This window comes from Gobius niger, assembly GCF_951799975.1.
Source record: "Gobius niger genome assembly, chromosome: 11".
Lineage (NCBI taxonomy): Eukaryota > Metazoa > Chordata > Actinopteri > Gobiiformes > Gobiidae > Gobius > Gobius niger.
The window spans coordinates 30,363,709-30,381,377 of NC_136862.1; the positions used below are offsets into that span (position 1 = coordinate 30,363,709).

At 40.3% G+C, this 17,669-nt stretch overlaps 2 protein-coding genes across 2 annotated transcripts in view; one reads left to right on the forward strand and one right to left on the reverse strand.

Moving 5' to 3' along the window:
- st6gal1 (ST6 beta-galactosamide alpha-2,6-sialyltranferase 1) overlaps positions 1 to 17,669 on the reverse strand; it is a 204,973-nt gene that overhangs the window by 148,416 nt on the left and 38,888 nt on the right. The window lies entirely within an intron of this gene.
- LOC306970400 (15-hydroxyprostaglandin dehydrogenase [NAD(+)]) lies at positions 724 to 10,258 on the forward strand. Its single transcript, XM_079566374.1, has 7 exons — positions 724 to 930; positions 3,664 to 3,787; positions 4,767 to 4,873; positions 6,782 to 6,878; positions 8,102 to 8,178; positions 9,692 to 9,849; positions 10,097 to 10,258. The coding sequence occupies exons 1-7, from the start codon at positions 838 to 840 to the stop codon at positions 10,212 to 10,214; spliced, it is 774 nt and encodes a 257-aa protein (XP_079422500.1). The 5' UTR covers positions 724 to 837; the 3' UTR covers positions 10,215 to 10,258.

Here is a 17,669-nt window from a genome sequence, read left to right on the forward strand (position 1 = left end):
GTACATTTTTTGGCACTTTTTCGTCCATTTTTCCTCAATTTTTCGTTAAATTTTTCTCACTTTTTTGTAATTTTTTTTTTTCATTTTTGTCATTTTTTGTCCATTTTTTGTCACTTTTTGGTCCATTTTTCCTCCATTTTTTGTTAAATTTTTCTCACCTTTTGGTCCATTTTTTGTCACTTTTTCGTCCATTTTTCCTCAATTTTTCACCAAATTTTTCACACTTTTTTGTCCATTTTTTGTCCATTTTTGTCGTTTTTTTGTACATTTTTTGTCACTTTTTCGTCCATTTTACCTCCATTTTTCGTCAAATTTTTCTCACTTTTTTGCCCATTTTGGTCGGTTTTTTGTACATTTTTTGTAATTTTTTCTCACTTTTTTCACAGTTTCATCCTTGCTTTCCTCTCAGTTTTGTCGCTATTTTCACACTTTTCCCAGAAGCTTTTGCATTGGGGGTAAAACTGGAGAAAATGTGCTCGGTTCAGGTGGGAGTTAAGGGGTTGAACGTGCTTTTTGGTATATGCGCTTGGTTTTAGCGTAGGCCCGTAGAGGTTGAAGTCCTGGCTTTGTCCCCGTTTAGCCCTCGCGTTCATACCTTTAGTCCTGGTTTCCTCATATCAAGTCAAGAGAGTTCATTTGTCTTGGCAAGTCCAAACGAGGAGGCTTTAAAAGTGGGAGTGCCCAAATCCCCAACGCACACGCACAGTATATGAACGTGTCGTCTCTTCCCTCCATGTCAGTTCGCTCGTAAACATCGCGACTGGTACTTACACGCTTTGAAGAAAGAAATACAATCCTCTCAGTCGAGTTATTATTTGGAAATCCTCGAGTTGAACGATGGCGTTGAGCGGCAAAGTGGCGCTGGTGACCGGAGCGGCGATGGGGATCGGGCGCGCCTTGACCGAAGAGCTGCTCAAGAACGGAGCCAAGGTAAATAAACACAACTTATGCACTTTGGTTTCACTAAGTCGACAGCTCAGCAACACAACTCCAGAGCCTATAAACTCGGCCTGAAGATGGAAACGCTTTCTTTGAGATGTTGCATTAACCCCTTAACTCCCGCCTGAACCGAGCACATTTTCTACAGTTTGGCTTTTACCCCCAGTCCAAAAGCTTCTGGGGAAAAAGGTGTGAAAATAGCGACAAAACTGAGACGAAAACAATGATGGAAATGTGACAAAAATGTGACAAGAAATTGGCAAAAATGTGACGAAAAAATGACAAAAATTTGACAAAAATGTGACAAAAAATGACGAAAAAATGACGAAAAATTCGACAAAAATTCGACAAGAAAACTACATAGATTTGACGAAAAAATGACAAAAAAATGACAAAAAATTGACAAAAATCTGACAAAAATTCGACAAAAAATGGACAAGAAAACTACAAAAAATTGACGAAAAAATGACAATAAAATGACAAAAAAATGACAAAAATGTGATAAAAAATTGACAAAAATGGACCAAAAAATGACAAAAATCTGACGAAAAAACTACAAAGATTTGACGAAAAAATGACCAAAAAAATGACAAAAATGTGACAAAAATGTGATAAAAAATTGACAAAAATGGACCAAAAAATGACAAAAAAAATGACAAAAAAGTTACAAAAATGAGTTGAATACCCAACAAAAAAATGATGGAAAAAAAATCTGATGACGTGAGGGAAAAGATCTCTCGGTTCAGGCGGGAGTTAAGAGGTTAAACAGAGGTTGGTAGAGGAGCTGAGATAGAGTAAATTTACTTACTGATATCATTTTATCCTCCAATCCAATCCAATCCACTTTATTTATATAGCACATTTTATAAACAAGTGTTTCCAAAGTGCTGCACATAAAATCGGCAATATAGGAATAAAAAAATAAATAAATATAATAAAATCAAGTGAAACCAAACTATACATTTAGCTAAAACGATAAAATAGTTTAAAACATAAATAAGATGCAAGAATAAAAGAAATTTAATACAATTTGTTAAAACAATAAAAGAAAATTAAAACAATAAAAGAAAATAAAAGACACAGAGGACCACACAACTCACGCGGTGTTAAAAGCCCGAGAATAAAAGTGGGTTTTAAGACGAGATTTAAAACACTCCAGGGTGGGGGCCGTACGGACGTGAAGGGGCAGAGCGTTTTCACTTCACTCAAGAAGAAGTGAAAAGTAGTGGCCGAAAATCATTCTTAAAATAAGTAAAAAGTCTGGAGAAAATGCTACTGCTGTTTTTTTTGTTCGTACAATACAAGCCATTAAAACACACTTGCAACTTGATTCTTGTTACTTAAATTGTAATGACTAATACATTCCCGTATAAGTAATGTGTTATATTCCTTAGTTACTGAAGAAAATGATATATTTTTGTAACTTGCTACTTTTGTAATAGATGAGCAACACTACACTGCATACATGTACGAGCACAGGTACCTGTCTCAACACAGCACAGCCTCACTTTTCTGTTACACACAAATTATCAGTGTGGACACTGTGCACAGGACAACCCTCAGAGCTTCACCCCAGGGCTGGGAGGTCCTTTAAAGGGGGAGTATTATGCAAATCGACGTTTTCAAGCTTTACATCATGTTATTATGTCATTCCCTCATTAAAAACATGCCTGAAGTGTTGCCTTGGCACATTCACGTATTTTTGAGTAATCTGTAAAAACTCTGATGGCGGCCATTTTAGGGATAGGTTTGCCTGAGTCCTCCTAGGAACGCCCCCACCTCCTGGAGACGCCTCCGAGCTTTCGTCACCAGCCGAGTAACCAACCACTGCTCCTCAGCAGAACCCCCTCCCCACTGATGCCACAGACAGCGTGTGGAGGGGGCGTGTCGGAAAGGCTCAGAGGTTCTTAAAGAGACAGAGGCCTATTTCAAGACATTCACTACAGCCATTTTGAGAGAGACATTTCATACAAGGCAGTTATTCTAATTTACTGCATTTACAGACCAACAGAAGGTTTGGTCATCATTGTAGTGTGATATAGACTGGTGCTATGTGATTGAAAAAAGCATAATACCCCCTCTTTAAAAAAAAAAAGAAAATATTGTGTGTATATATAGACCACTGGGGATTGTGGATTGTGTAAATAATTCTGTGGCACGTGCTGATCATCATGATTAATCATCAGTGTCACTTCCATGACATCAGCTGCTGGAGTGCTTTGAGCTTTTCAGGAGGAAACAGGCCGAAAATGCCAGATACGCATCATGCGGTAAAAACATCAAAATGGGGCAGTGTAGCACGATACCACGATAGACATGCAAATTCCAGACCGAACAGGAACAGGACTGTCTATTGTCTAAACCAGGGACTCACAAAAAAAAAAAAAAGACCTGTAAGCAATTCAGGACCCCCATTATATGAATTTATTCCCTCTGTTACTTTGGGGTAGAGAAAGACATTTTAAAATGATCTCAACTTCTAAAGTGCTTTTCCACCTACGTTAGGCACTCAAAGCGAGTGTACGCAGGCACTGGAGCCAAGGTGGGTGAAATGTCTTGCCCAAGGACACTACGACAGTGTGCGTCTTCATCCCCCGACCTTCTGACCATGAAACGATTCCACTGTAAATCATTTCTGTCTTGGCTCTCTTGCCTAACATCTATGTTGCTCCATTTTTGTACTAAGCATTTGTAAAGGACAGTAATGCTTTGGTCTGTCTGCAGGCGGCGCTGTTAGACATCAACATGGCAGCTGGGAAGACTTTGGTCGAGGCTCTGGAGAAGAAGTTTGGGAAAGAGAAGGCGTTGTTTGTGGAGTGCAACGTTGAGCGCGAAGAACAGCTGAAAGGTGAAAGAGATTTGGATGCTTAACTGGAGAAGCAGAAAGAGGCGAGAGCAGCAGGTCACACACTTTTCACAATCAAGATGAAATCAGGTCTAAAACAGCTCTGAAATGAGATTCGTTCTGATTATTGTCCCATGTCTATCCACAGATATTAGGACAGCATTGATCTGTCAAATATCAATTCATTCAATGATTTTTCATCACAATTACAAAAACATTTTACATGATGTTGAGCACATGACACTTGGAATGACCTCAGATGAGTAAAATGGTGAAACTGAGTAGAATGTAAATACTTTCAAAGAAAGGTTTTTTTTTTTCTGAACATAACACTCTACTGAATACCAAATCATCTATGTTTTCCTCACTTAAAAAAAAAAAATGGTCAGGATTCTCAAATTAGGGGATACTCCGAGTATAGATTAATGTGGGACAATGAAGTCTGGGATCTTTGATGCAAAAATGCAATATTGATCTTAAACAGCTAAAATATTACTACTATTTCTACCTCCCTTTTGCTGGGCAGCTGTTTTGAAGTGGTTGTGTTATGCCATATTGACTTTTTATAGCTTTTTATCATGTTGTTATGTTTTCTCATCACAAACAGTGTGTTTCAAGCCGTTGCTACATCTTTGACAAATCTTCTCCAGTGGAAATTCTTGGCACCTGAGGTCCTGGAAATGGTCTCCTCACCTCTCCATCTCTGGCTAAGCTTAACAAAACACTTCACGGGAGGTCTGAGTGGACCTCAGAAGGAGCTGTTTTGGGAGCTGTCGCTGCTCTCTAAGAACAGCCTCTGGGGAAGATTCAAAGATTAGTCAAAGAGGCACGAGTGGGTTGAAACACAGCTCCAGGTCTGTTTTTCATGAGAGAACAACATTAATGCTTTAAAACGCCAATTTTGCAATTAGCTTCTTACCAGTGCGAGTCCAATAGTCAAAGCTCAGTGACCGAAATGTCCTGATGAAATGTTGCTCTCAAGCTGCTTTTCAGAAAACAGTGGAAACCTTTGGAGGAATCGACATTGTCTGCAACAACGCCGGCATCTTAAATGAGACGGAGTGGGAGAAAACGGTGTCCATCAACCTGGTGAGGAGCTACACGCAGCACTTCACCTAAAAATACTAGAACTACAAGCAAGTACTTTATTTTTATTGTGGGTTAGATTTAGGGTTAAAAAAAAAAACTGCCCAAACAAACCCGTGTGTGAGCGGCTCAGCTCCCTCAGACCAGGGCGGGGCCATATGGCCATAAAATAACATGTCTTTTTGATCTTTCATATGAAGAAAACTGCACCAGAAGTAACGTCCACTGCGTACGCTTTGTGAAGCAGCAGATCGTCAGAAAGTCTCTGCTTCTCCGCTGGTGTCATTTTGCTGCAGAGCGTCTAAAACGCTGCTACATTGGCCACACGTTGGGGGGACATGGAGTGACTCGATTTCACAATTTAGCAATTTTCCACATCGTCTGTTTTCAAAAGCATGAATTAATTGAATTAATTCGATGGCCCAGCCCGGCCTCAGACCTGACTGTAGCTTTACTGGGAGTTGCCTGATAATAAGATAAGACATTTAGATAAGTTCAGTCCAAATACATTCTTTCACCACCCGCTGCAAAAATGACCTTCACTGTGCTGAGCTTGTTGTTAAGTAAGTAAGAAAGAGCTTTATTTTTCATTGTACAATAGTACAACAGAGCTGGGTAGATCAGATGTTAGGGTTAGTCCTGAGCCGCTGTGACTGTGCGTGCTGCCATTGTGGGCCAACCTGATCAGCATGTTTTTGGAGGTAAGAACAGTGCACAATATCAATGCTCAAGTCTGGCAGTACAATAAACACATCACTGTAGGATACAAATAGTTTCACTCGCACCGGTGCTCAGGACAAAGGTTTTTATTGTACTTTCTAAATTTCCTCATAATTTACACTATAAGAATTGAACACAACCATTGCTCCAATGCTAACAGTCTTAGAGGAAACTTTCTTGCCATAAATGACAGTTAAACATGAGGTGAGGCGAGTCCTGCCTCTGCCTGCTCTGAGTCAGAGTCAGAGTCCGAGACAGAGCTCCTTCTCTCCTCGTTTTAACCTCTAAAGTTTCTCTTTCCTTATATTTATTGTAATTGACTGTCATCAGGCCAATACAGGGACAAAAGCCACAGGTCGCACACGCTATTTTCCCCAATTAGCCGCGCGCATTTGGAGACCTTCATTATAAATGTGCAGCTTTGGAGATGAGTCAGCCTGGTTCTAGTGAAAGGTGGAGCTCGTGCCATTTAGTCTATTCCAGCGTAACTTTATAAAACAAGAATTTACTGGCTATACACTGAAAGGTATAGGCTTCAAATATGGTGAGACTAAATGAGGCTGAAGCCCTCGAGTTTTTTGTTCAGGCCTGTGGCCACAGAGACATCATAGTATATATTTTTTATAAAATAGCATTTTAATGCCTATTTTAAAGTTGCAAATGTGTTATTCCCAGCACAAATATCCCATGTCCCTGGTGCAGCCCTCCTGTTTTATGAGGTGTGCTAATAATTATTATGCTCTATCTAAAGCTAGCAATGTCAATTGGCCCAATGAAAGTAGAATATTCCAAATGAAATATCTATATCATTACAGGATTAAAGGTTATTCAATTTCTGTAAAGTTCAGAAGCCAAATCAGATGCAAATTTCAAACAAACAAACACACAAACAAACAAACAAACAAACAAACAAACCATGAACTAAGTATCCAGGTCAAATCTGGATTGGACATGTGTTTTCATCGACCTATGAACTGCACTGTCAAACCACTAAACCACTGTCATGTGGCTAAAGAACATAAAATATGAGGGACGTTCCTCCAACATAGTTTGTACCCAGGGCCCAGACTTTGAATTTTATTGTTCGGACCTTTAACATGGGTTGCTCCCTGGTCTCCTCTGGTCCTGGTCTCTGCTCACCTGCCCTGTGAGCAAACATGTACCTGACGATCACCCGCCTCTTTGTTTCAGCTGGGGATGATCCGAGTGTCCTATGTGGCTCTTGACCACATGAATAAGCTGTCCGGAGGTCGCGGAGGGGTCATCGTCAACACGGCGTCTCTTGCAGGTCATATCCCACAAATACACTGAAGATGTTTTTTATGGAGGCTCCCTGTCAATGCTCATCACTGGGGAAACAGCTCCTCCTGGTGGTTGTGGATCACGCCCTTTGTAACTTCTGTAATCGGTTAATATTCAGCCTACTTTATGATTCACCCAGTCTGCTGTATGAACTGTGAATATACATTATTATCAGGTGCAAAAGGTGGGGACAACGATTACAAATGAGGCAGAGAGGGCAAACAAACAGTAATAACAGGATTGAGATTGGGACATACTGGGCCTATGCAGCTGTGGTCAGACCTTGGAGCAGGAGAGCCGGTCGTTGGCCATTCAATTAAGTATGATCTTAGCAGAAAGAAGCACCACAGTTTAAGTTTAAGTTTAAGTTTAAGTTTAAAGCATTACTAAGTAACGTGTTTACCTTTAATAAATCCTTTCCGTAGTCCCTGTGGGGGTAATACAAGTGTTTATGGGATGATTGGAGGGTCTTTCATCTCCCCCTGGTGTCTCTGGACAGAAAACCATGTTTGCAACTTGACTGCCACCGATCCGGAGAAAGCAATACACACTAATGTAATCACGAAGAAGAAGCTAACAGGCTAGCGGGCAAAGCTAACTGCGGGCTAACGTCACTTTAAACAGTATTTACAGCCAAGTTTTGAGTGAAAAAAAATATTTCCATTGTATAATTGGATGTAAAATATCCCTCTCTCCCTTCGCCTTTCCTGTTAGCGTCGTATTTAGTCTCCAAGACAATTAATAAGTTAAAAAATCGTAACTTGCAACGACACCTGCAGTTGCGCTTATGGCCTCTAGGGGGAAGAGTTACTTAGTACTGCTTTAAGTTTAAGTTTAATGGTTTTTGTATAGCCCAATATCACAACAGAAGTCGCCTCACAGGCTGCACCGAACATTAAGGCAATAAAACAGGGCAATATATTTGATAATTAAAAGTTCAGGTGAATCCAGGCAAATATAATGTCCAATAGGAGGTAGCGACGAGCGGCGCAGGCGTCCCCCGTCCTTAGACTCTCCAGCACGGCAAGGAAAAAACTCAAAAACCCGGCAGGAGAAAAGAGAAACCTTGGGGAGAACCACAGAAGGAGAGATCCACTCCCATGGACGGACAGGCTGTAGAGACCCAGGGCCGAAGGATCCCTCAGCAGACTGCTAGAGTAATGTGTTATTACTGTAGTTTTAAATAACCGCATCATCATTGTCACACAGGTCTTGGTCCTCTGCCCAGCTGCCCAGTGTACACCGCCACAAAGCACGGAGTCATCGGCTTCACCAGAGCAATGGCTGTAAGTCTACGATATACAGTAAATGAATGTATTGACCAGTGTTTCCCACCCAGGGGTAAAGTAAAAGGTAGAAACTGAGTGCTATTTGAACAATGTTTTTGAAAAGAAAGGGTGTTTTATTTACACTGGATTTTGTACACACATTGTTATTTGACTAGAAGAGAGTAGTGCGTGACCCCTTCCAAATAATCTTCAACACCCGTGAAGAAGGGTGTACATGGAGCACCACCACTGAGGGGGTTAAGATCACAAAAAGCGTGTTCCGATTCATTTTCTCTGTAAAGTTGTAGTGTCATGAGTCTTTGCCAAACATGATGTTGACAAACATAAGAGCCGTGGTTGTGAACTGGTTTGGGTTCACCTTCAAACAAGCTCCGACCGAAATAAAAAGGATAATTTCAACTTTATGTCAAAATACTATATTTCCTAAAAAAAAGTTGTGTTGATTCATGTCGATCGTAAAAACTGTTAAAAGCCTAAAAATCCCAAACAAAACCCAAACAAAACCCATCAACATCCTCTTAGCAAATGCCGGGACCCACCTTCGGGTCCCGAACCTCCTGTTGCAAACTGACCATATGGACCAGTTTACATGGCAAAAACGTGGCCTCTTCATTTATATGGATTTCAACAAAACAAAACAAATACTCGATAGTTTAAAGCGCAGATTCACACATCACCCATGAAGCAGGAAGTTGGGAACAGACTTGTTGTAAATATGCAAATCTACAAGGTCTCCCAGTTTCCGTAGTGTAGTGGTTATCACGTTCGCCTCACACGCGAAAGGTCCCCGGTTTGAAACCGGGCGGAAACAGCTTTGTTTTCCCTTTGAAGACTGTTTTATTGATCTACATTTTAGCTTACATGTTCAGACTTTGTTTGAGGTCGAAGGATATCAGGGAAATTGCACAATAAGATTTTTGTGTCTTTTAAAGGCAACACAAGCCTGTTACTTTTTTTTACTCATTTATTGTCCATGAGAGTAAATACTACGCTGACAGAAAAGACAAAGGGACAGAGGGATATTGTACATCCAGTTACACAATGGAGATCATTTTATTCACTCAAACTTGGCTGTAAATACTGTTTAAGTGGCGCTAGCCCACAGTTAGCTTTGCCCGTTAGCCTGTTAGCTGCTTCTTCATGATTCTATTAGTGTGTATTGCGCTTCTGACCCGAAGGCAGCGAAGTTGCAAACATGGTTTTCTCGCCAGAGACACCAGGGGGAGATGAAAGACCCCCCAATCATCCCATTAACACTTGTGTTACCCCCCGAGGGACTAGAAAGGGTTTATTAAGGTAAACAAGTTACTAAGTGCTGCTTTAAACCGCTTAAATGAGATTAAAGTGTTTTTTTTCCTGCTCAAACATAGTTTAGTTTATTAGTTTAGCTTAACAGGGACAAAAGCACTAGATTTTTGCACTGTAGTTGTTGTTTTTGAATGTTGTTATCAGTGCTAACATTTTTATGGCTGTAGTTTGATATGATGTGTGTCTTTTGCTGTGTTTGCAGTTGGCTTCTCTTGGGTCTGATTATGGTGTTCGGTTCAACGCTCTTTGCCCCGGCTTTGTGGAAACAGCTCTCTTCACGAATATTCCTGAAAGGCTGGGCAATTTTTCACACCTGAAAGATCTGACCCAAAGCATCGTGGACAACTTCGGGATCATGAAGTACGAGCAACACTGCAATGATTTATCTACAATGATTTGATGAATAATTTAAATAGTTTGGGCCCAAAAGGTGTAAAAAGAAATCACTGTTCTTAGCATAACGTGACAGGGTTTCACGTTCCTCCGAATTATTCCTTAGTTGGAATAATGACTGACCTTTTATACAGTTTACGTTTTTTTTATTTGAGTGAAATGCAACCGACTAGATATAGGTTTTATAATTGCCACTTTGTTTATCTTCTTTTAGCGTGTCCCAAGTGGCAGAAGGTCTGATGGAGTTGTTGTTGGATGAGACCAAGACCGGACAGGCCCTCACCATTCTGCCCATTGGAAGAAAATATGCTGAATTTCCATCACAGGCCTGAAAAAAAGATAAAAGCATACATGTAATAAAATATTTTTATACTGACATTTTTTTGGATGTTTTTTGGGGGTTTGTTTGGGAGAATGTTAAGTTAAGAAAGGTTGATGTTGAGCCTGGTTCAATGCAAGAGGCCTTGGAGCTGAAACTATTGGGGAAATAATACTGCATACCAGCCAGCAATAGTTTTAGCAGTAATGTATAAATAATAAACCTCTCCTTAGCTGTTAAAGCTTCTTTAGGCCAACTTCTAAAGTCGTTCAGCGACATAAATAAAGGTGACACATATGTAAGTGATTATTTAATTAATTTGACTAATCCAAAGGTCAGGAAATATTATGAAACATATATGTCTGGGCTATCATGGTTAGCTGTGGCCAAGTGCTGTAGTTGTATTTAGTTTCTCTTAGTTTGTATTTGTTTATGAGAAAAAGATTGTCTCAGAGTGTCTTACTGTTTGTTACTGTTTAGTGTGTTGCAGGGGTAGGCAATGTTAGGCCCGGGGGCCAAATCCGGCCCTCCAGGACAGAACCTCTGGCCCCTAAGATGATTTTGAGAAATATTATTATGCAAATAAGAGATCAAATACATGATGCAGTACTCTAAAAATGCAGTATTTTTAAAAAGCCTGGCAGAACATCCCACTTGGACATATGTCACGTAAAACAGTGACTCAAAAGTGGGTCGCGTAACCATTTTCAGTGGGTCAAGGGAACCTTTTTTTCTTCTTCTATATTTTCCATCTGAAACTGCATGGAAACACACCAGAGTCTGTTAAAATGAATATTATTGGATTGTTTTGATCTCTTAAAAGCATATCTACTGCTTGTTCAATAAAAAAATGGTTTAAAATACATTTTTTTTTATACGATATATGACAAATTACAGTTGTATTTGGGTCGTGGCTTGTCGTCCGAGGGTAATGGTGGGTCCCGAAGCCAAAACCACTTGAGAACCACTTGGCATTGGCAGAAAAACTTCAAGCTATAATGTTGAGGTTCGGCCCTTGGTGTTTTGGCAATGATGAAAATCGGCCCTCCACGACGCAAACTGGCCCACCCCTGGTTTATTGGTTATTGGCCTGCATTCTTGAGTGACACCACTAGAGGCGCGCTCTCAAACACACCGTGACACTCCCATCGAAGAAGTGGCGGCACGGTCACGGTGCAGCGCGTGCAGCCGCAGTGTCGCGGGTAATGTCGGTGTCCGTCCGCAGAAAGTGAGTAAGTTTGCGTGATTTTGATCGTAATTGTGTTTAACGCCTCCAGTTGTGTTTTCATCAAAGTTTGAGCGAGTTTAGTTTAGTTCTGTTTAACTTTCATGTTCAGTGTGATTAGCTGACGAGAGCCTCATTATGAAGGCTGCTTACCAATATATTCCGCTCAGCTCAGAACGCGTCCTTAATGCTGGACTAGTACTGTGCACGTCATTGTACTTGAATATTATGTATTGTTTTTTGTATTTCGTATTTGATGCATTTGAACTATGTCAAAAATAGTGCTCTGCAAAAGTAGCCCCGTCCATCGGTCATGAGGGCCCGTGTCTTTACGTCATTACACTGTGAACATCCTTGTGGTTCATAATAAGTGTCTGTTTTGTTCTCTTTTAGATTTCCACTCAGGAACAGTGCGATCTCCTGCCTGTGGACATTCGCCTGACTGTCCGTTCACCCGCCTGTGGTGAAGGCAAACATTTATATAATGTTACAGTCCTCAAAATGGCAAAATAAAGATGTTTCCGCCCGGTTTCGAACCGGGGACCTTTCGCGTGTTAGGCGAACGTGATAACCACTACACTACGGAAACTGCGTACGCATGCGTTGTGACGTCAGACGTTATATATCTGTCTTGGCCTATGGTCTTGGCCTACTATTACTACAGTAGAGCTGTGTTTAAAGGTGACCTTAGATGTCGTAGTGTTCTGTTCCATTTACTAAACGGTTATAAACAAAATACTGCCGTATGCTAGGTGTGCTAATGTTTACACTACATCATTGTTGTGGCTCTTCCACGCAGTTTCCGTAGTGTAGTGGTTATCACGTTCGCCTCACACGCGAAAGGTCCCCGGTTCGAAACCGGGCGGAAACATCTTTATTTTCTCTCTCTCTTCAGACTAGTTCTGAAAATACAGCCAGAGATTCTGTGTTCAAACTTTGGCCGAGACTGAAATGGCGGCGCTCATATAGTTCTATGGCTCAGTCACAGCGGCTGAGAGCGAACCCAACATGTGACCTACATCATTGTGTGGTGCTATTGTACAATGACAAGCACTTACTTACTCAGGCCTACTTAATTTACTGTGGTATTAGAGCTGAACTAATACAGTTATGGTGATGCAGACTGCAGGCCCCAGTGGCCACTTAGTAATCTCCCACACAGACAGTTATAGCCTATGTTTATTTAGTGTATTCTTTAAGCCAGCTGGAACAGACTGCAGTGCATTGTGATTGAACCCTCGGCTGTGCAGGTCAGATCACAGCTGACCCCTCTCGACTGTTTGCCTCTTTCCCCTCAGCAGAGGATCCATCTACACTAGAACCTGAATTTTAGGCCGAGTTGTACCATATATCTACTCCAGGAGTTTAGGACATGGCAGGAGTAGCACATACAATCTCACTTAGGCCTTGATATAATACATGTATGTGAAAACAGGATTAGATGGAAAACCAATGAGACTTGACAAACCTTTGGAAAGCATTGCTCTAGATCAGGGGTCACCAACGTGGTGCCCGCGGGCAGCCAGGGGCCCTTTGGGACATGTCCAGTAGCCCTTGGGACTTTTTCTAAAGTGTAAAACACTTCATTTTCTTGAATCTAATTCTTAAAATTACAGTTATTTCGGTTCTTGTGACTCAGTATGAGTTTAAAATAAAGCTATTTTAATATAATGTGGGGTCAATATCCTATAAGTGAACAGTGTACGTTTAAGTCTTTAGGATTTGTTTTTAACTGGTAGCCCTCGAACAACTTAATGCTCTTAATGTAGCCCTCAGCTGAAATAAGGTTGGTGACCCCTGCTCCAGATGGTCACTAGAGGGCACTAAAGCGCCACCCAGTTCACGCCAGCTCAATGCTGGCACCGGCAGATTCACATTTTCACTGGAAACATTATTTCATAGCTACCATTATTTTTTTTCTAGAAGTACTCACTGATAACTTGAAAGTGTATAGGCCTAGCCATTTATCATGACCACAGGAGAGTCGTATAAAGAGTTTAGTTTAGCTGCTTACGCTTTTCTCAAGCACTTTGACACATTCCTCAAAAGCAAAACATTTGTAGAACAGCTCACACCAATTCCTAAATTAGTAGATTTTAATTCAGACTTTACACATATGAAGCAATGGGAAAAAGGCGACATTTTCACCTCCTCAAAATGATACATAACCTTAGAACACAGAGACAGAGGCATGTGACTACATACAATACGTATAATTACTGTTGCACAAGCGAGTACCTCTTGTGTTACTGTGTGTATAGTGAAGGAGACACACATTCTTGCTCATGTAAACTGAAACACCTGTCGTCAGTCATAACAATCGCTAAAAATATCGCCTTGTACAGAATGAGTTACTATAAAATTATAAAGCATTGGTGTTTGTTTGCATGTATGAAACAGGTCTAATAGTTTTGACAAATTCTGCTGTGTACTGTGGCTGAATGATTTAGATCGAAATATCGAATTGCAGAAGAGAGGGTTCGAAGAATAAACACTGGACATTGCTGAACATGCTTGTAGAGCTCTAAACTACAGAGTTAACAGGTTTTTATACTAGATATATTGTTTGCAAAATCCCCGGTGAACCATCCACATTGAGATTCTGACTCGATTCTTGCAGCCACATTTGACAACATTTGATTTTTATTCTCGGGCACATTCAGGGTAAAAATCATAAGACATCGTATGCAGTCAATGAACTGACATGGTTAAAACTTGTTTGTCCCTTTTCAGATAGAAACTAAAAAGGGGACGTTTTGGCAGCTATATGAACACACTGTTAACAAGCTTCTAGAAAATCCCCCTCAGTAGAAAAGAACATGAAGGCAAAGTTTCTGCAGGAGAAAGAAATGACCACATGTTAACAGGCTAACCCCCTTCCCTTTAAAATGACTGACCGTGTGTTCAAGGAAAGAGGTCAGCTGGCCACCTCAAGATACTGAACGAGCAGCTGATTTCATCTCCCCTTGTGGACCCAATATACACAAATGTGTTGTTATGGCAACATGACACCGCAAAAAGTACAAAGTGTACACAGCAAGAACCCTTTTTTCATCTGAGACTTTCCAAACTCACTAAAATTATCCTAAATAATCCTAAATTTGATCATTTTTCAGTCTTGTTCTGACAAATTTTGATTAAAAATAGATGTTAATGATTTTTGTCGACATTGATTGGGATGTAGTGAAAGTGTAAGTGTAGTGTTGTTGAAATGGTCTGTAAAATATTGCGGTAATATTATTTTTTTGTTATTGCAATACACAAGACGGTTTCAAATATGTCATTATCAGTTGTTATTATCATCAAATGTTATTCTAATAAAAGGAAAAGTTGCTCAGTCAACTTGAGGTGAAAGTACTTGCTGTCACATATACTTAAGTATTCAAAGTTTAAATAAGTGTTAGGAAAAATAACATTGCGGCTCCAAAAAACCCAAATTCACTGCTCGTGCGGAAACACAACGGGGACAAACATTCTTCCTTGTTGCGAGTCCGTGGCAATTGACAGTACATCAGCACAGCACCACCTACTGTTCTGGAGTGTACATTATTAGCCTTTTATAAAAAAAAAATCATAACAAATGGACAAATGTACTTTTTTTTTTCAGATTATAGTAGAAAGTATTATATTCTTTAAAATGTAGTGGAGTAAAAGTCGTAAGTTCTCAACAAAACTCCATTAAATACGAACCCGCTGTGCTGCTGCTGACCTCTTTCTTTGGGCACACAAACCAATTATCCATGTTTTCTCAGATAAATAAGGACAGTGCGTAAATAAATACCCAAGACACAACAGAAGCAGGAGTCGGAGTGCATAGACTTTTCCTCTCAAAGTGACATCAATAATTCAGGCTCCTGCTGCTGAGTCAGGAGGAAAAACACGGTCCATGAGGTGCTGAGAATCAAAAGAGCCAGGGATTTTCGGCAAAAAAACAACAACAAAAAAAGACATCAAATTTGTGATTTACGATAAGCACGATCCACTGGCAAAACACATTACAAAAATATTCACAATCAGTTTAAAGAGTCCCCCTTATCCCGAATAAACGTCACTGGTCGCCATCTTGAGGACTGTCCCATAGCGATGACCCACTGAAAAGCAAATGCTGATTTTGTTACGCGCTATGTTGCTTTATGTAAAGGTCCTCCAACGTCCTGTGACTGAAGCCCACTCGTAGAAACATTTCCCGAAAGTGGGGTGAAAAGTGGGCGCCGGAAGGGCAGAAAGGATCGTATATTTACAGAACCGTCACACTGTACACGTCGGTAACGGGGAAGCGTGCTACATAAAGAAGGTTTAAAAGTGAGCTGCTAGGACAAATGTATCCATGGAAAGTTTGCAAAACGTTTATGTCTCTCTTGCGGAGTTACCAGGCCTTACGATTCACAGCCTCCAGAGAAAAAGAAAGGAAAATTTCATACAAACTGAGTGCATATCATTGGACGTAATGGTATAGTCTTAGACACGTTTGAATGCTACTGACACGGCAGACTGCATTCAGCAAGATCGACATAAAGAGGGTTTTTTTTCTCAAATTTTGGCACGGAACTTTGCTGTGCCGCGTCGCTACAACCATGCACTTTGCAAGAATAAACCAGCGATAAAGATAATATATTTTCCCCCCAATAATATAAAGGATAACTCACTGCTATTTGCATTTTACATACTTGATACTCGATTGATTTTTACTCTACAAGTTGCATACTACCAAGTCGGTACATTACAAGGTTCATTGAAGTATATTGCGACTTATTGTTGCATATGGCGTCGTCTACACTGTTGGTTAAGCTCGAATACTGAACAAACATCTCAAAAATGTGGCTGGCAGTTACAGAAATGACATAAAGTGTTGGTTTAAAATGTCGTTTCTTTCAAATCCAACTACCGTAATCGTCCGGTGAAGACATAAAATGGCTCTGTCTTTTGCTCGACAAAACATAAGGAGCCAGCGTTCAAATTGTCAAGCGCTCTCTGTCTTTTGACAAAAATTATATCAGTTTTTAACGGATAAGATTCCGGGCAAGTTAGTGAACCCATTGTAGTGCTTTTGTAGTTCTGGGGTGTTTTGTCTGGGGAGATGGAAGTCTGCCACCTCCACAACCGAACCCCAACCGTCGTGGCAGCAAGAGGCTTCCGGTTCTGATTCCCAAACTGTATGGGGCTTTTGCAGATACAAACAGCACTAGGCTACTTGCACGAGAGCGACACGTGACTTCGAGTGAATGCTCAGGAGGCGCTGCTCTTCCTGTCTCCTTTATGTCCCTAACATTAGTAGCAGCGTCTTGTCTAAAAAAATGAATAGGTGAAAATTGCATGGCAGACGGTGGACAGTCACAACATCATGTAGCGCAGGGGTAGGCAAGCTTTCTTGGCGGAGGGACGATTTTCTGTACTGTAAACAGACCGAGGGCCGAAGCCGCTGATTATTAGCTCAAAGTAAAGCACGACAACTGGAAAAATCACTATCATGAGATAAATGACTTAAAATTGCTTGCATTAAAGTTCTTCTATGTTGAATTAATACAAGATACAAATGCTAGGGCTGCAGCTAACGATTATTTTGATAATCGACTTATCTACCGATTATTTTCACGATTAATCGATTCATCGCTTGGCTGTGAAAGGTGCATGGAAATTGTATTTTTTCAATTTTTTGACCACATAAAGCTGAAGTGGCGCCGCTTGAGGACATGTTGATGGAGTAAACTTAAAGTAAACGTTTGTAGGAGGCTCTTTGTGCTAATTCTGCTTTTCTGATTGGACGAGGCAAAGACAGATATTTATGAAATTTACAATGTACAAAACACTGCAGACCCTCGCTTTAACAATAAAGTAGGTTTTCATCCAAAATACATAATTGTCATGTCATTTTTGCTCTATTTTAGTCTGTGTTCACTAGAAAACGATTAATCGATTACTGAAATAGTTGACAACTATTTTAGTAATCGATTAGTTGTCGATTAATCGATTCGTTGTTTCAGCCCTAGCTAGCGCCAACGGAAAAAGAATAAAACCCACTTGGAATCAGACAAATAATTGTTTTTCTCTTGAAATGACACAAAATGATCTGAATTAAGAGAATAAAAACTGCTTGAGGTTTTATCTCGTCCGAGACCAGACCAAATCTACTCAAACCTTAGATTTAATCTCTTAATTCAAGTAGATTTATATCATTTCTTCCTTAAAACGATTATTCTTTATCCAGTTCTTTCAGATGCCAGTGTTATGACCTCATTGGGTGCA